At 37.7% G+C, this 20,804-nt stretch overlaps 1 protein-coding gene across 1 annotated transcript; it reads right to left on the reverse strand.

The window, feature by feature from the left end:
- Nucleotides 1–1,928: 1,928 nt before the first annotated feature.
- On the reverse strand, nt 1,929–2,735 carry LOC140806685 (uncharacterized). The gene is made up of 2 exons (XM_073163232.1): nt 2,232–2,735; nt 1,929–2,189 (listed from the first exon to the last, which is right to left on the reverse strand). Exons 1-2 carry the CDS (start codon nt 2,733–2,735, stop codon nt 1,929–1,931), a joined length of 765 nt encoding a protein of 254 aa, XP_073019333.1.
- Between the last annotated feature and the right edge of the window lie 18,069 nt (nt 2,736–20,804).

The following is a 20,804-nucleotide window of genomic DNA, read 5'->3' on the forward strand; positions in this document are numbered from 1 at the left end:
GCTATAACCCGACCTTGCTGCATCAACATTGCGCCTAATCCTAGCTTAGACGCATCGGTATAAAGCACAAATTCACCTTGTCCTGTCGGCATGTCTAGCACTGGCACCGAAATAAGAGCTTGCTTCAAAGTATCGAAGCTCTTCTGACATTCATCACTCCACACGAATTTAGCATTCTTCTTGGTCAGTGAAGTGAGTGGCACTGCTATGGATGAAAATCCCCGAATGAATTTACGATAGTAACCGGCTAAACCCAGAAAAACTCCGGCAAAACTCGCACTTACTGAACTTCGCAAATAACTTGCGACTATGCACGACCTGCAACACTGTCCTCAAATGCTGGCTATGCTCCTCATGGCTCTTCGAGTATATGAGAATATCGTCAATGAAAACTATGACGAATTGGTCTAAGTAAGTCTGGAATACTCGGTTCATGAGGTCCATGAAAATAGCTGGGGCGTTCGTCAATCCGAAGGGCATTACTAAGAACTCGTAATGCTCATATCTGGTCCTGAAGGCTGTTTTGTGAACATCTGCCTCCTTCACCTTCAGCTGGTGATACCCTGATCGAAGATCTATCTTAGAGAACACTGTGGCTCCCTATAACTGATCAAACAAGTATTCAATCCTAGGGAGTGGGTACTTGTTCTTTATTGTTACCTTGTTCAGCTCTCGGTAATCGATGCACAACCTCATACTCCCATCCTTCTTCTTTACAAAGAGCACGGGTGCGCCCCACGGTGAGAAACTAGGGCGGATAAACTCCTTGTTGAGAAGCTCCTGAATTTGTTGCTTGAGTTCTAACATTTCAGCTGGAGCTAATCGATACAGTGCCTTAGAGATTGGCATTGTACCTGGCATGAGATCAATAGCAAACTCCACCTCTCTCTCTGGTGGAAGGCCTGTGACGTCATCGGGAAAGACGTGTGGGAATTCTCTGACTATTGATACCTCTGATAAAGACGGATTGGGTATGTCAGGTGAAGAAATAATGCTGGCCAAGAAGGCCTGACACCCCTTGGAAATCAGTCTTCTAGCCTGCATGCAAGGATCATGCGAGGGAAACTTCTCCATCTAGCTGGTTCAGAAAGAAATTGTTCCATGCCCGGCGGCCTAACCTATACTGACCTCTTCTGGAAATCAATCAGAACTCTGTTCCTCGCCAGCTAGTCCATTCCTAAAATAATGTTGAACTCTTGCATCGGCAGTAGAATCAAATCTGCATATACTAGATGGCCCTGTAATTCCATATCGATATCTCTGATGATGCTAGTTGCTAACAGCTCTTCCCCGGATGGGACTGTCACCGAAAAAATTATGTCTAGGCCAATGGACTTGATGTCCAGATGATTAGCAAAAGTCTCCGAGATAAAGGAGTGAGTGGCTCCTGAATCTATCACTGTCGTTGTGGCTAGTCTCTTAATGAAAATATTCCCTGAGAGACGTTAGCACAACACAAAACTTACAACCCGAATTACTAACATTAACCTCAAGCATAGAAGGAACCAATACTCCAAGTGATCCAAAAGAATTACTAGCACACTAATAACTCCAATTAAAATTCCACATGCAAGGCAAAATAATACTAAGCTTAGGTAAAAAAATTTACCTGTCAACAGTGTAGTGTCTGGGTTCGCCTCCTGAGCATGCATGGCGAAAACTCTCCCTTGCGTTGGTTGCTTCCACTGCGGGCACTCCTTCAGCATGTGGTCACTGGCTCCACATTTGAAACAATTTCCCGACCCATACAAACACTGTCCCGGATGCTGGCGATTGCAATTAGGACACACTGGGAAAATAACGGGCCTCTGAGGTGCCCCTTGCTGCTGAACTGGACCTTTGCCCTTCGGCGGTCCCTGATAAGGTTTCTTTTCTGGTGGCCCTTGGTAAGGCCTCTTGTGCTGGGGTCGCTGATGCTGGTGCTGATGCTACGGCTGCGGTGGTGCTTGGTAGGGCCTCTTGCCCAACCTGTCAGCCTCGATATCTCGCTGGTCTTGCTCTGCCGCCAAAGCCCTCGAAACGGCAAGTGCGTATGTAGTAGGGCCAGCTACCCTCACATCACGGCGCAAGATTGGCCGCAAACCATCCATAAAATGTCTCAGCTTTGCCTGGACATCATTCGAAATGAGGGGTACGAAGTAACAACCCCTCTCAAACCTTCTGACAAAATCTGCCACGCTGCTATCCCCCTGCCTCAGTGTCATAAACTCCCTGGTCAGGCGGGAGCGTACTTCCTCAGTGAAGTACTTGGCGAAAAACACTTCCTTGAATTCAGTCCATGACAAGGTCTTCAAATTCACTGCCACCGATGCGCTCTCCCACCATAGTCTAGCGTCCCCTGACAGAAGAAACGTGGCGCACCTGACTCTATCTGCATCAGTCAGTTCCATAAAGTCGAATATTACCTCAATAGACTTGATCCATCCTTCAGCTACCATCGGGTCAGTGGTACCCGAGAACTCCTTTGGGCTCATTCTTCTGAACCTCTCGTACACTGCTTCCGGTTGGGGCCTCGCCCCTGCACCCGCTGCTGTGGCCTTGTTCCCCGCAAATTGCGCGAAGAATTGCGTCATACCAGCAAGCTTCTGAGCCTGCATGTTCGGAGGTGGAGGTGGAGGATTGGCCCTCTCCTCATGACGGGCCTCTCTGTCCTCTTCCCTTGTTTCACGGTCAACCTCACGTCTAGGAGGAATTTTGTTCCAACAATTTACCCAACACGTAAAACCGATATGCATGAGCATGATACAAATGACATAAGATGCACGTATTACAACTTGAAAATATGCACATGCTGAAATCAGAACTTAATGCTTACTACATAACATAGATTTGAAACCTTAAAACTTACAGACTTGAGGTGTGACTTCGCGAGCTTCTTGCGACTGGCAGTAGGCATAACCCTTCACAAGAACACCGCTCTGATACCAACTGTAACGAACCGTACTAATTTCTACTAAAAATTTGCGAAAAAATTAAAAATTTCTTGAATACGAAAATAAAATCATTACGGTCGTCACTACATCATCCATTCAACAATAAAAATCTTGTTAAAAGAAAAGCTTGCTCAAAACATCTCGCATCAACCATAAAATCAGAGTATTTTAAACTTGCATAAAAATATTAAAATAACGTGGGCGGTCCTCGGGTCTAGCCTCCCGCTCAGTAAAAGCCTGCTCCTTGGTCCCCACCTCCTGTCTCCTCATAGACGTCCTCACCTGCATCGATCAAGTCTAGTTAGTCTAAAGACTCAACACGTATAAACTGGAATAGCAATTAGTACATAATAAAACCACATGCAAATTTAAAATAGGACATACGTACTTGAAACTTGAACTTGCAAAATGAACTTGAACTTGCATACATACATAGACGTGCCATAACTTAAAAGCTTTCATAAATACGCTAGCATACTTGATCATACTTAAAATACACGACTTCATTTTGCGTAGAGGCATGTTTCAAAGCAAGTGACCCATACATAATAAACGCCTGATCAGAAAAACCACAGTACTGGGCTGACAGGGACGTATCAAATGTCACATACATGAGATCCCCTGTGGGGACCCGGACGCTAATCATCTTTTAATCATTTTTGGGATTTAATTATCAGTTCTAATAAACAGGGTCTAAAAATTTTTCTTTTTAAAATGTAACTGCGGAAGGTAATGGAAACTAAACAATATACATCTCTGTATAAAAATTACAATTCAGTAGAAAAATACAATACTGTACAACCTAAGTCTAAGGTTCAATTACTAAATTCCAGTAATAAACCAAGTCTGCTACAAGTCCGGAATCACCACGCTAACTCGTCTTCTCTCATCGTCATCTCGACCCTGATCCAATCCCACCTGTTGTCATGCACACATACAAAACAAGACAACAGCCGGATAACTCCGGTGAGAATAAATCCCAGTATAAAACATGGTAAGCATGTATATAAACAATCTAAATCATAAAACATGCTATCATGAATATATTCAAAGTAATAGATTTCATAATCTATGAAATCTACTCAAAATAAGCATGCAACTCAATTCAGATAAACATGCAATTCAAATCAAATCATATAAACATGCTATCATACTGAAAGCAATAAACATGGGTTTCACAGTCTATGAAACCACGTCTCTAAACACATGCAGTTCTAGTCAAATCATGTCTAAACTCGACTCAACTCTAACTCTAACTCTAGGGATCCCGGTGTGAATAAGACGTCACTGTCTGTCACCTACCCAACCACTCGAGGCAACGGTACGTCTTATTCCTAGACTTCGGTCAACTCTGTATCGAGGGTCTACACATATAGCAACTCTGCTCCTATGCGTCGATACACCGAAACGTCTAGTTTTGGCAATTCTGCCAATATCTCCTATCTCAAGACTCGAATATAAATCAATAAACAAGACATTACATAATCAATGTAATAACAATCTAGTATGTGATTTAGGGAAACTCGTATCAAATCTGAATCGAGTTGTGCAATCCCGAGACCACATGAATTATACCTTTGTCGTCCCTGTCTGACGAAGACGATGACCTGTATTCAACTCTGTCCATCTCGAATCTGAAATGACAATATCGAATACTCTGTATCAATGAATAACTCAAAATACAATCTGTTCTGATCAATACTCAAATCAGTATACAATCTGATCAATGTCTGAACAAGATACAATCTGAGTCATATCAATAATATCACAATCTAATCGAACTCATATCTGAATCTGATCAATCTAAATCAATTGATGTTTCGACGGCATAACAATACAATCTGAATAACCCCGTCAATCTGAGCATCACAAATATAATACTGAAACTCATAATCGGTGTCAATACAATCATACTCTGAATACTAACACAATTCTAATATAGAATCTCAGTCACTATCTTTCAAAAATCATAACAATTACAGACATAGTCTGTTCTTTCATCTGACTTCAATTATACGATATCTACGGTAGTAGAAACACCATATCTGAATCACATGCAATTCTAGCAACATCATATTTTCAAAACATCTCAAAACGTAACAAAACTTACGTCCTTGTGTAGCTCGAGTCGAGAGGAGTTCGATACTGCGTTCGGATTCGAATTCTGATGCACGGATTCTTCGAAATCACAAATCTAAAAGGCGTAAGGATTTTCCTCTCCAACCTTCGACCCTTTTCTGCAATTCTGAGAGAAACCACGTGTAACTATCATATATATATACTGCATGCAACCGAATAAAACGTGGCATAGCTTTTCTTGTTGCACGTAAGACCGCGGGTGCGGTGTGTGCACCGCGGGTGCGGTCTGACTAGCACCGCGGGTGCGGTCCTGTCTCGTCGATTCTATCCAGATTTCCCGAAGCTTGACCGCGGGTGCGCTTCCTACAAGACCGCGGGTGCGGTGTGGCTACGGATTTGCACTCCATTTTCTGCACATGCACCGCGGGTGCGGTGATGTCTAGCACCGCGGGTGCGGTGTTGCATTCTCAAGAATTTCTTATTTTTCCATCCTGGCAACACTTTATAATCTTGTCTTATCATTTCTCATAATTTCTGGGCATTACATTTCTCCCCCTCTTAGATCTGAGTTCGTCCCTGAACTCATAAGAAATCAATTCAGATATATGAGAAGAAATGTATACTAGAGTTTAAATCAAAACTCAAATCCCTAATCCCCATCTGGAATACGAATTCATGACGTATAACATCATAATGCCTCTAAACTCAATTTTGTCATATTGGTTATACAATATCTGTATAAATCAGTCACCGTTCAATAAAACGATACTAACAATCATTGTTTATTCTGTTTATCCCAATCAAGTATATATTCAATCGTCCACTCTTAATACCAAGCATCATCATCTGATGTTGGTTTATCAAATCTGTCATTTCTGAGCTATCTTTATTCCTTTCTGAATCTTCTTTATAAGGACTCTGTAGCACTTACTGTACGATGTGTCATCTGTAACTATCTCAGTACGCTTTTGATAGCGATCACCACAAATCACCCATAAAGTAACAAAACTTTATGTCAACTAGTGCTAGCATCCAGCACTACCACTCTCTGGATATCTTCTAATATCTGGTTAGTACATCCTGACTGTCTGTCAATCTGTAAAACAAGCTAAGGGAGAGCTAGTGATATACTCTGTCACGCGTACCAACTTAGGCAAAATCACCATCTGACATCATCTAATTCAATATTCTAATCCATCTGATTATTTCTTTGACATCGATCTATGTCATCTAGTTCTGTTTGTACGTAATCTGGTACAAACTGATAGTTATAGATTGAGAAATATGTCAATCATAATCATATCATATCAAAATCTAAAGAAAATGGCTGTAATGTCATTACGAAAACCATAGAAATGTACTCTCATTTCTATTCAGAAATATACATATTCTGTAACAAATCTTCTGATTTCTATCTTTCTGTCTTCTCTGTTAGTGATTCAGACATATCAGTACAATTTCTGCCAACATTTTAGTACAATTATGTCATAGCTGATCTAATCTGTCTAAATCAAAACTATCTGTTCGAATATCATACATTCTCAGTCATAAACATGACAACTGAAGTCACTACAGCACATTTCTGACATTATCTGTGATTTCAACTTCGAACTACTGATATAAACAAATCAGTTAATAACATAATTTAAAGAGGAAATACCTACCTGGTATTCGGCTCTGACTATCGATATCAAGCTTCGCTGTACAATTCTGACACATCTGAGATCACAGAATAATCAATCTCATATAAAATATAAATCATATACCTGTTATTCTGATCTGACTAATCAAGTTCTGAACATTCTGATCACATTCTTGAATTACTGTAACTCTTGAATTCAATTCTGATTCGGTTAAAACTGTATATACTCCTTCTAGTTCACAATATTTTATAGCATATACGGATTCAAAACAACAATAATATCAAATCAGACACGGAATATCAATATCCTATACAGATCTAGTGAGTTCAGTGAACTCATAAAACAAGGATTTCTGATAAATATCTTCATGTCATTCTGATTCACTGGTATATCTCATCTGCAAATAAAATATGCTCCCCAAAACAATATAAGATGTCTCAAATACTGATTTAGAGCAATAACAATACTCAGCAGATATAAAGCAACAGTCGAATAAAATAATCTACCAAATCAGACAAAATATATCTCTGACAAATCTGACATTTCTGAAATTTCTGGTCTTTCTGATCTCGGTATCTTATCAACCACTGATCGAAATCTCAACTGTATCAAAATCAATCTGTATACTAACTTCAGATATCGCATACTCTGAATACCATATGTTTCACGCAGGATTCTTATCTGAATAATTTCTGTATACAATCATCACAGTTCTCAGAATATTCAATAGAATCTTCAAATATTCGATTCGATCAATCAAATACTGCAAATATATCAGAATCTCATAGATATAAAAAGTATAGAATCATCATAACATCTCTGACTATACTGACATATGCCAAAGAGGAACACTAAATCAACTGTAACTCCTGGCTGATAATTTTCTACTGATCTTTCAATTCTTTTAATTCGTTCTGTATTATTCTGTGCTGAATCTAGCATACAATCAATGTCTGATCTCAATTCAATTCTGACCTCTATCTTTCTGATATAACACTCAATCTGAAATCTCATCTGGCTAATGTCTGCCAACTCATACATCATTGACATATCTGTCAATGTTAGGCTCGATCTTAGTAGATCTACTGAATACATAGGGATGCAATCTGCTCCTTTCTGTATTAATCGAGTCCTATACAATACCGGTATCAAAGGAATTCTAAATCTAGAATCCTTATTGTGGTTTCTCCATTGATCAATCATTTCTGATCTGAATCTTATCCTTTCTGGAAAAATTCTACAATATGTCTGTACTTGTTCAGCATATACATATCAATAATGTGTTCAAATCAGAAAACACAAGTACCTCATAATCTATCTCTATCTCATTCTTATCTTACTGTAGTATACAATATTCTACAGAAAGTTCTGATATCAACATCTCCTCAACAAGTAAGGACATCAATACCACAGTACAACCAGACTCAACAGGTACAACATATATCAATGCAATTCTTTCACAGATACTCATAATGAATGCATTAGTATAAATCAATACATATGCCACATAATCATAGAGTAACAGTACCTGTCACTATATCATCAAGTGTCTCCTGGGGCTGTTCTTCGATCACCATATCCAGATGGTCCTGCTCCCTGAAATCTTCGGGAACCTCTCTGGGGACAAACTCTAGCAAAGTGCCCCGGCTGTCGACAGATACGACAACTACCAGTAACTCCCTGGCATAGCTCCGTGGGATGTCTTCCTCCGCAAGTGCTGCAATACACTCCAATATAACTTGAGCTAGAACCACTCGAGCTAGAGGAACCACTTCCCAACTTCTTGAATGGCTTCTTTTGAACTTTCAGCAAATCTTGCTTTCCACTCGTACTGCCTCGCTCAATTCGAAGAGGGGATTGCTGGGTTTGGGATGGCTTCATGCACAACCTCCCTAGCTGTCTAGTCAGACTCGCCTCAGCTCTCTTTGCTCTACTCAGAATGTCAGCAAAATGGTAAGGTCGTTGCAAATTCATAAATGCAACTACCTCCGAATTCAACCCTCTAATGAATTGATTCACTACAGCTTCATCATTCCCAGCTAAATGAGGCGCAAAATGCAGTAAAGTAGAGAATTTAGCAATATATTGGTCAATATTGAGCTGCCCTTGGCTCAAATTCTCAAACTCTAATTTCTTGTTCTCTCGATACGAAGCTGAGAAAAATCTTCGATAGAATTCAGTTCTGAATATTTCCCACGATATCACTGTACCTCTCTGTGCCCACATTCTTCTACTGGTAATCCACTAACTCCTGGCGGCTTCTCGTAACTGATAAGGCACCATTTTAACCCTCTGTTCATCTGTACAATCAAGCAAATCAAACAAGATTCCTATATCATCAAACCAGTTCTGACAATCTTCAGATGTCTCGGTACCACTCAGAATCGGCGGCTGTAATAACTCAAACTCTTTCATCTTTTCTTCTAGCTGAGCTTCTGATACATCCATCTGTTCAGACGAAGTGCTACCCCTTTCTGGAAATCTCCGAGGCGGTATATCTGAATATCAAACAGATTAGTACCCAATCGATACAGTCTGTCTCAGCCCTCCTCTGATCATATACCTCTGATCCAGACTCGGTTCTGATTCAGGCTTGGTAATTACATGCTGTAATCAACTCAGATAACAAACAACATGTAATAGGGAAAGCAATAAATCATGCTAGCACACACACAATGTTAATCAACATTGAAATAAATCTCATGCTAGCAATCACATGCAAGGAAAGAAAATTCAATCTACCCCGCTCATTCTCTTCTATCTCAATCTAAAAGATCTATCAGTTCTGACTATCTCAGTCTACAGGACCTACAGTTCAAGGACCTACGGCTCTGATACCACCTGTTGTGGGGACCCGGACGCTAATCATCTTTTTAATCATTTTTGGGATTTAATTATCAGTTCTAATAAACAGGGTCTAAAAATTTTTCTTTTTAAAATGTAACTGCGGAAGGTAATGGAAACTAAACAATATACATCTCTGTATAAAAATTACAATTCAGTAGAAAAATACAATACTGTACAACCTAAGTCTAAGGTTCAATTACTAAATTCCAGTAATAAACCAAGTCTGCTACAAGTCCGGAATCACCACGCTAACTCGTCTTCTCTCATCGTCATCTCGACCCTGATCCAATCCCACCTGTTGTCATGCACACATACAAAACAAGACAACAGCCGGATAACTCCGGTGAGAATAAATCCCAGTATAAAACATGGTAAGCATGTATATAAACAATCTAAATCATAAAACATGCTATCATGAATATATTCAAAGTAATAGATTTCATAATCTATGAAATCTACTCAAAATAAGCATGCAACTCAATTCAGATAAACATGCAATTCAAATCAAATCATATAAACATGCTATCATACTGAAAGCAATAAACATGGGTTTCACAGTCTATGAAACCACGTCTCTAAACACATGCAGTTCTAGTCAAATCATGTCTAAACTCGACTCAACTCTAACTCTAACTCTAGGGATCCCGGTGTGAATAAGACGTCACTGTCTGTCACCTACCCAACCACTCGAGGCAACGGTACGTCTTATTCCTAGACTTCGGTCAACTCTGTATCGAGGGTCTACACATATAGCAACTCTGCTCCTATGCGTCGATACACCGAAACGTCTAGTTTTGGCAATTCTGCCAATATCTCCTATCTCAAGACTCGAATATAAATCAATAAACAAGACATTACATAATCAATGTAATAACAATCTAGTATGTGATTTAGGGAAACTCGTATCAAATCTGAATCGAGTTGTGCAATCCCGAGACCACATGAATTATACCTTTGTCGTCCCTGTCTGACGAAGACGATGACCTGTATTCAACTCTGTCCATCTCGAATCTGAAATGACAATATCGAATACTCTGTATCAATGAATAACTCAAAATACAATCTGTTCTGATCAATACTCAAATCAGTATACAATCTGATCAATGTCTGAACAAGATACAATCTGAGTCATATCAATAATATCACAATCTAATCGAACTCATATCTGAATCTGATCAATCTAAATCAATTGATGTTTCGACGACATAACAATACAATCTGAATAACCCCGTCAATCTGAGCATCACAAATATAATACTGAAACTCATAATCGGTGTCAATACAATCATACTCTGAATACTAACACAATTCTAATATAGAATCTCAGTCACTATCTTTCAAAAATCATAACAATTACAGACATAGTCTGTTCTTTCATCTAACTTCAATTATACGATATCTACGGTAGTAGAAACACCATATCTGAATCACATGCAATTCTAGCAACATCATATTTTCAAAACATCTCAAAACGTAACAAAACTTACGTCCTTGTGTAGCTCGAGTCGAGAGGAGTTCGATACTGCGTTCGGATTCGAATTCTGATGCACGGATTCTTCGAAATCACAAATCTAAAAGGCGTAAGGATTTTCCTCTCCAACCTTCGACCCTTTTCTGCAATTCTGAGAGAAACCACGTGTAACTATCATATATATATACTGCATGCAACTGAATAAAACGTGGCATAGCTTTTCTTGTTGCACGTAAGACCGCGGGTGCGGTCTTTATCTTACCGCGGGTGCGGTGTGTGCACCGCGGGTGCGGTGTGTGCACCGCGGGTGTGGTCTGACTAGCACCGCGGGTGCGGTCCTGTCTCGTCGATTCTATCCAGATTTCCCGAAGCTTGACCGCGGGTGCGCTTCCTACAAGACCGCGGGTGCGGTGTGGCTACGGATTTGCACTCCATTTTCTGCACATGCACCGCGGGTGCGGTGATGTCTAGCACCGCGGGTGCGGTGTTGCATTCTCAAGAATTTCATATTTTTCCATCCTGGCAACACTTTATAATCTTGTCTTATCATTTCTCATAATTTCTGGGCATTACATCCCCGTTCATGATTTAACGGGCTGATTGGTCCACGTTCATAATTTAACTCTTTCCAATCACGATCTAAACCCGTTCATAATTTAACGGACGGATTGGTCCCCGTTCATAATTTAACGGTTTCCAATCCTAAACGTAATTTGGTCACAAGACATTTAGCATACCTCAAAAACTTAAAATATTTTTCTTGCACGTCAACATACTTACTTGGCGTTGAGGGATTCTTTGGATCTCACTTGGGGCCGCTACTGCACATACTAACATAAATTTCAACACTTATCTTGCATAACTTAGACGTAGGTACTCGAGCTCACCACCGAAGTGCATAAATAGCTTATGACATTCTAGATCACTCGGGACTTGACCTCGTTTAATCATACTAACCAGGACATCAAACCCCGAAACATACTCTAAGATGCCGTGTGAACATTTCCCAACTATAAAAGACATGAACTCACTATTAGAACTTGAAGAGAAGAAAGAACAAAATATTTGGACAGAAGGGGTGGCGCTCGGACGGTAAAACTTGACCGCTCGAGCGGCAGGGTCCGCGCTCGGGCGGTATATTTTACCGCTCGGGCGCCAGGTCTACTGGACGCCTACATTGAACAGAAGGAGTGGCGCGCGAGCGGTAAGAAACTACCGCTCGGGCGCCGAGCTTACGAAAAAGAAACTCTTTGACAGAAAGGGTGGTGCTCGGGCGGTAAGAAAGTACCGCTCGGGCGCCGAGTGCACTGTGCTCCACGACTTAGAAAACTTAATCTCCCCAAATTCGATCACACCTACAGTGGACAACGCTTCGAGACTCGCCCTAGGGTACTATGGCACTGACTCGACTCCACCTAACCTTCCAAACGTCTTCCAAAACAACCACGCAATTATCAGTACACAATAAACCCGTAAACATAATCTTTGATAACAAAACGGTTATAAACGACTACTCAATCTCCCAAGTGCCTAACGACACAAAATGAATTGTAAATAACCATTCCCACATCTATAACAATATACCTACATGCAGCAGTGATCGCCCGTCGATCTCCAACGAAGCCTGCAACAATAAAACTTCAAGAACACAATTTACGTAAAAGTCGCAGTTTGAGCATTCCCCATAAAAACGCCATAACTCACTCAATTGTTATCCAAATAAATTCGAATTTTATATCAAATCGAAGGTATCGAACAGTTCTACATTTTTCGTGTTGAAAGTTATCTCAGATTCTCGACTGAAAAATCGCAGTAACTCAAAATACAGTGAAAAACGGGATTTTAGATCTAAAAACTATTTCAAAACGCATCGATAATTTTCTTGCTCAAACTACTACACACCATACATGGATTTCACGCATAAAAACAACGCAACACATACTATGACATGATCGACGCAGAAAAGAGAGATTATACGTTCCTTTTGATATCAAACGTTACCGAACGGCGTCACCGAAGCGGAGATAGAAGCAAGGTTGATCCGGGGCGATTGTGGCACTAAAATCTTGCAATAAAACTCACGAGAATCTGATGGAATAAGGGGAGGGAAGGGGCGGCTGCTCTCTTGATCAAGAGCCCTAGGTTTTTCTCTTTAAGAATACTAAAAATCTGAAAATAAAAAGTGTGTGTGTGTTGTGTGTTTTACGTGAGGAGTGTGTGTAAAAGTGTGTGTGTGTGTGATAGGTAGTCAATTAGGGAATTTTTAGTGGTAAATAATTAATAAAATTACTAATAAAAAGGCTAATTAAAATACCACCTAACATGTCATTTGTAATGCTAATAAAATGCTAACCCATTATAATTTTAAATAAAATGTCCCAATACTAATTCTTTAAAAGTTTTTAAAAAAAACAATAATTAACTCACCTAGTGATAAAATTAGACTTTAAAATACTAAAACTTAGTAAATCCTTTAAAATGCCTCATCCTCGATCTTAAAATAAAAGTACCATGTTTTAAATTGCCAAAATCGTCACCGGTCTTTTTCCTCAATCACGCCTCGAATAAACGCCTGAAACATGAAACTCGAAAATATTTTAACGTGCATCACAAACACATAATTAATTTAAAATAATGTATTTAAATAAATCATGCATAGTTAAAACTCAATTTAACTTACATAAATGCTGTAATAATTAAATAAATGCAAGGGTTATACGTGTACTGAATTTGGACACTACACTAAAAGTGATATTTGAGCTAGTTTTTCTTTATCATATGATTTTATTGTTTAAAGTGCGTTTAGTTAATTGTTTCTAACCGCATAAGAATTATTCCAGAAAATCGTAGCCCATCGTAGACGAGTAGTTGCTCGCCGACGGCTGCCCGAACAGATCGGACATCTTTGTCCCATATGAGCTCAAATGTTTTTGTGCCCGAAGAGATTTTCTAAATTTTTGGGTTAAACTGATAATTTATGAAAATATGGTTATATTTACTATGAAATAAATTTTTGATAAAATTACGGATTTTTCTTATAAAATAAATCATTATAATTGGATTTTAGTTATTTATAGTAAAATGTGTTTTACAAGAAATTTAATTAGTTGAAGTTAAATGAAAGTGTTCGTTTAACTTGACGATTAGTGATAATTTACAATATACATTTGATATTGTTGATTTAATATTATATTTGATTTGAAAATAAATGTGATGTTGTGGATTTAATATTATATTTGATATTATAAGGTAAAAGAATGATCGATAGTCATGACCAACTTGCTAAATGTATATTAGAATATTTTATATGTGATTTTAATTATTTGATAATTATTTAAAGTGAGCTTGATTCATGGCTCGTTCTCACTTCTAAATTTATATCTCAGTGTGCCATAGAAATTTAATGTAAATATTATATTTAGTGGGATATGGAGATTTGAAGATGGTGGGCCCAGATCCTCAGGAGCTTTGAAAATAAAAATTATGTAAAATACTGTAAGCTTATATAATATTGCATTTTCATATTTTATTATTTATAATGCATGTGACATATTATAAATAATCATTATGTGCAGTTATTATTAATATAATAATAAGAGTTGCATGAATTCGACAAGCATACAAAGAAACACGACAAAAGATATTAAAACTTATGATTTGAAATTTTTTTAAAATTAAAAGATCTCATTTTTTATAAAATCTAAAATTTAAATCAATTATCTTGATAGGAAAATTAAAAGAAAGTTTAATATTTTCTTGTCTTCGATCAATGGTGGTTCCATTACGAACGATACATGTGGTACTTGTCTAGCTCATATTATTAGAGAGGTCTAAACGTCGGAAAGCTTTGACATACACTATGTGAACAACGTGGAACTCCAATGATTCCAACTCATATTATCGGGGAATCTCATGGCGACCATCCACTAAGATTCGACATTGATGGATCGGGCTCGACGCGTGAAGAGAAATGAATTAATATTAATGGCCCTCATAAAATGTGAGGCAAAATTACGTGAAGATTGCAAGAGGTCGCATTGAGCCCTATATTTTGGAAATTATAATTTATTGATATTATTCAGGATTATAATTTAGCAATTGGGTCTTGTGTACTCATTCAGAAATTGAATTTCTCGTTGTCATCAGAGGGTGATGAAAATGTCAAAATGGTGTGAGGAAATTCGTAAAAACAAAAGTCCATATTTTTTACGTCTTATAAAATATTTTAAAATAGTTAGTAACTTTTATTATGTTTCCATTTCAATATATTTACGATGTCGTCGCGAATCATCTATCTGTTATACGCCATCAAAACAAGCTAACTGGACCAAGTAACCTAGACTGGATGATGAATTTAAAACTATTTTAAATTCTGAGAAAATAGCATATGTACTCACAAAAGCGCCTCTGAAAACTGCTGCTACCAATGCCTCTGCTGAAGATTTGGCTAGGCTTCAGAAATGGTGGGGCCATGATCTTTAAGTTAAGAGGCATATGCTGGCTTCTATGTCAAACGAATTGAAGAGGCGGTTTGAGGAAGCTGTAAATGTTGCTGAAATTTTCTGTCACCTGCAAGAGTTTTATGGTGAACAAACACGTCCATTAAGGCATGCTAATTTTCAAGAAGCTCATGACATCACGCTTGCGAGGAGGGGCCTCGGTCCATGAACATGGTCTGGATGATTTCACTAATTGATAAGCTAGTGGGTCTGGACCTTGTTATTTCAAATAATATTATACGGACATTCTGCTGTTGTCATTACCGATGTCATTTGATGGGTTTGTGATAATTTTCAATATAAACAAGCTGGAGTCTAGCATTGAAGAGTTGGTCAACATGCTTACTAGTTATGAAACAACCATAAACAAGAAATACATATTTTCATAGTGGGCTCCTCGTCTGGGACAAAGAAAGGCCTAAAATAGAAAGGGAAGAAACATTATGCTCATTCAAAGAGAAACAAATAAAAAAAGAAGCAAGCTTTAAACACTTTTGAACGGCCCACAAAGCACGATAAGGTAGAAGATGTTTACGTCCACGTCAAGAAGTCTGAATATTGGAAGCACAATTGCAAGGAATATCTAGCACATAAGAGTTCTAGCAAGGTTATGTTTTATATTGAAGTAAATGTCTCAATTAATTCAACTTATTGGGCATGGGTATGTGTATTTAGCATGAGATATGGTCAATTCTAGTTCATTTTAAAACGCCCACTACTCGTTTTTATTAAAAAGCACTAGAATTTTTTTTCCATCTCATCGGCTGAAACCATACATATATATAAATACATTTTTAAAATACCATTGTACCATTTTAAATAAAATCAACCAACTATTATTTGAAAATTCAAAAGAACGCGTTTAAAACATAAAATCGTAAATCGTCACCCAAACCTAAATTTAACATTTTTCAAAAATAAAATTAACTCTAACATCCTCTCAAAAACCTTTCAAAAACATAATAACTCATAAAAATATTTACGTAATCATAAATCATAAACTTATTTTATTTGCGAAAAACTACCATCGGTCCTCGGGTTGTGTGCACCTTCAGTCCAGCAAGATCAACCATCAAGTCCCTCGCTAACATCAACATCAAGATCACCTGCATCAATTACACCTAGTGAATCTATTGACTGAGCAAACCTTAACCACGATAACAAGTAATACATATACTTTCACCTGCAACAGTGAAAATACTTTTACTTAAAATAAATTTGCATGAGCATGCATAAAAATAAACATTTTTCCTTTTCATCATAAACATTTTCCTTTTCATCATATACATATACGTTTCTATTTTATTGAATTCGGATCGTTAATTGTGACTTTCGTATCAGCTTAAGGTCAATGGATCCATCTACGTGTAACCAGAGTACTGGACGGCAGAGACATCAGCGACACTTTCACCTGTCAACTGATCCTTGGCCTTACATATCATCATATCATGTCGCAGGAAATACGATCGTCGGGCTCCCTCTAGTGCCTTCTCCTGTAAATGGGCTCTCTCTTGGGCCTTGTCCCTCACGACATCTCCAATCATATCATCGTATCATCGTATTAGTCACAATCACTACACCTCCTTCAACTTTTCATATTTTCATCACTTATAAAAATTCATGCATATATATATATAAATCATTTTTCTTTTAAACCATGCATACAACACGTTTTTTAGCGTTAACGTTTCATCATAAAATTTTATAAACATTTAACATAAACATTTTAACATTATTTAAAGCATTCAGGGCACTGTTAGGACGTCTAATAATTTTCAGGTGTAAAATGATCGTTTTACCCGAGAAGCATAACTTTTCGTATTTTTCCTTAGACCTCGAAACGACATCCCAAATCATTCCAAACTTAACATATAACTGAAAGGGGCCGATGATCAATTATGGGTGCCCAGAATGCACAACGGAAGTTTTAAAAATCATTTTCAATAGCAAAACCCAAGCACCCCTCACTTATCGTGTGTAGCAAATAAAAATAAAAAACATAAATAGAGTGTTTTTAGAAATTACCTATCAATCACAAAGATTGATGATGGATCCAACTAAATTGTTAAACAACTTAGCTCTTCAATGGTAGACAATCTACAAGCTTCCTTTGAGCACTCCTTGCTCAATATCAAGCTTACCACCAACAAGGAAGATCCACTCTACACTTGCACTAGAAAAAGTAGAGTATTTTTCATTTAGAAGTGTATGTTTTTTCAACAAATTGAAAAAGCAAAAATTTTAAAAAATTGAATAGGAATTTCGGCCAAGAAGGTTTTTTAGGAGAGAATGATGACTTTTCTTGGAGATTGAAAAAGGTAAAGTGCATATGCAAGACATGCACTTGTTTATTGAAAAAGTTGTCTCCCAACTCTTCACCTCCCCATGCATGGTCTCTGGGTTTGTAACATGTACAAAGCCCATGGACTATTTTAATATCTCAAACACATTTGAGATAAATAAAATCTTACTTGAATCTACTCAATCCCACTAGTTGAATAATTATTTCCAATTGGGCTTTACAAGACACAATGTTATTTAATTAATTCAACACTTGAACTAGTTTAATTATTTAGACTTTACAAAGTCCACAAGTGTATAATTAATTCAACACTTGAATTAATTTAATTTATTCCATAACAATGTTTATGAAAATCATAATTTCAAAAAACATTATTTATTTGAGCCAATTTTTAATTTAGAAACACTTCGTTTTTGTCATACGAGTGCTTCTGTTTTTTTATATTTTCTTCTGTTTTTACTATCACCACCTACTAGTTTTGACTCTCATCACCACAATTAACGTAAGTCCAACAATTTTCCCTTTTGTGGTGATGTCAAAACCTAGAAGTTAGTAAAGATAAAGATCAATAGTTATAACAAAAAACAAATAGTTTCTAACACGATAAAAGAATATTCGAAGTAAAAGAGCGTAATCGGTGCCAATTTCTCTGAAAATAATTTCCTCGTTCTTAGGATATTGATTATGAAAGATGAATCTGCATGAGGTCTGCTATCTTTAGTTTTGCACCATGTTATGCTTTCTGATTCCCTCTTTTGGGTATCACTAACCTGAATTTGAGTGAGAAAATCATCCACCCGGCTAGTAAGAGTATGAATTCCATCATTTAGCATCTCCGGATACGGTGCTTGGTTGGAAACCCGTTTAGTAAGAGCATGGAGAGATTGAGATTGGGACTCAATCTAGGCATCAATAAGTTCGAGCTTTGAATCCATAGCTGCAATGTTGTTGGTTATGGAGAGAATAGAGGAATCATGGTAGGAGACAGTTTTAGTTAACTCAGCCTGACCAAGAAAAATGTTGCTTTGACTTGTGAAAACAGATGTCCTGAAGATAATGGTTTCAACATGCAGCTTGGCCAAAGATTCTGCCATGTGAGTGACATCCTTAGAGATGTAGTCACAAAAGAAATTAGTAGTACTTACTTCACCAGCATGTTCACGAAACAACTGTTTTACTATCTCTGAGAGATTGTTAAGATTTCTTTGCAGACCGTCTATCTCAAATTTAAGAGCAAATTATTCTTCTGGAGATGGAGATTTATCTTGAATACGCTGCTTGATGTCTGCAATTTGAGCAATGCGAGCAGCTGTGTCAGAAGTGTTAGAGTAGGTGCACGTCGAGACAAGTGTTGGCCGAGTGTTCACAATGAAACTCTATGTATAAACAGTCTTTATTTTAATAATATTTGAAATTATTGTTTTGGCACTTCTCTGTATACCCATGCTAGTTGCATAGATAAAGTACTTGAATATACAAATAGTAGAAAGAATATGAGATGCTCATATGATGAGTATCATGAAACTCATATTTGGAATACTATATATTCTAAACAGTTCCTAGTCGATTCAGCCGCAGCTAAGAAGGATATAGACCGCTCGAGTTCGAGACTAGTATCTGCGATGTGAGTACCATGTTTCATTGGTAGGGGACATTGTGAAGTTCGAACATGCAGATAGGTGCTCCTTGTAGAGTGCACTGAACAACCCTCCATAAAGGACTTTCCAAGTGGTTCTCACTTATCGAGTGGAAACGTCCTAGTTTATGGTTGTACACCATTAGTCCTTATGACCCGGGACAAAATTGAGACTCTATGTGCTAGCATTACACTTTGACTTGTTTACCGACTCTCATGGGGTCATCAGGTGGTAAGGTTGGGTGTTTTGTCGAAACATATAGGAGTCGATGAATTGTAGTCGGGGATTCACCGCTTACCTTCGGATATGGATATCCTATGTGATCACATTTATATGTCCAGAGTATGGTGATAATTATGAAAGGGGTTTCATAGATTACACCATCGATGCAACTACGAAACACGTAATATCGATTCATTGACAAATCTTGATATACCAATGGTTGTCGAATCGATCGGGATATATGAGTTGAAGGGACTGTACTGTACGCTAACCATAATTGAATGGTTCTTGCAGGCACTATCCTTTGATGCCTAGGGAATCATGTAAGCGATGCTGCTAGGTGTTTAAAATGATTGGTTGGGTACTATCAGACTTGAGTTTTGACGTTCTTATTATCACGGAGTTGATAAGTAAGAATGGAGCAATTGTGGTATGCTCAAATAAGGACATGTTTAGTCCGAATCATATGAAGATGTGAACCCACGGCTAGTTGTATCAATGAACCATTGAGGGACACACAATTGCTAACTTTCTGGATCCCGTTGAGAAGTAAAATAGTTCAATGAGTTGAATTTATAAAGGAGTTTATAAGCGTAAGGAAAAATAGAAGTATGACTTCTATAAGAGAATTTTGGGGAATATAACTCTTAATTTGAGTAAGTGTTCCTAAATTAAAAGTTGGCCAAATAAATAATATATTTGAAAATTGTGATTTTCATAAACATTATTATGGACTAAATTAAATTAATTCAAGTGCTGAATTAATTAAACACTAGTGAGCCTAGTTGACTCCAAATAATTAAATTAATTCAATTGTTGAATTAATTAAATTAGATTGGGCCTTGTAGAGCCCAATTTGAAATAATTATTTTTATACCCGAGGTTTTCTAACACATTCACACACAAATTCTACCGGGAGTGAGAAATTTTCCGACAACATCGAGTTACCTTCGGATTTGAGGCGCACGGAAAAACCTTGCACGAGATCTCCAGATTTGCCTTCAGTTGAACCTCACTTTTCTATGTTGTGTTTCTCTCAAACTTTTCTGTGTTGTGGGCGGTAGGTTGGACGGGAGAATCGATTTTGTGAATGTCCCTCTGTTCCCCTCTGTCCGGCTTTTTTTTTTAAAATTAGACGTTTAGCGACGGAATTTGAAAAACCGTCGCTAAA

Source organism: Primulina eburnea, chromosome 12, assembly GCF_022965805.1.
Source record: "Primulina eburnea isolate SZY01 chromosome 12, ASM2296580v1, whole genome shotgun sequence".
Taxonomy (NCBI): domain Eukaryota; kingdom Viridiplantae; phylum Streptophyta; class Magnoliopsida; order Lamiales; family Gesneriaceae; genus Primulina; species Primulina eburnea.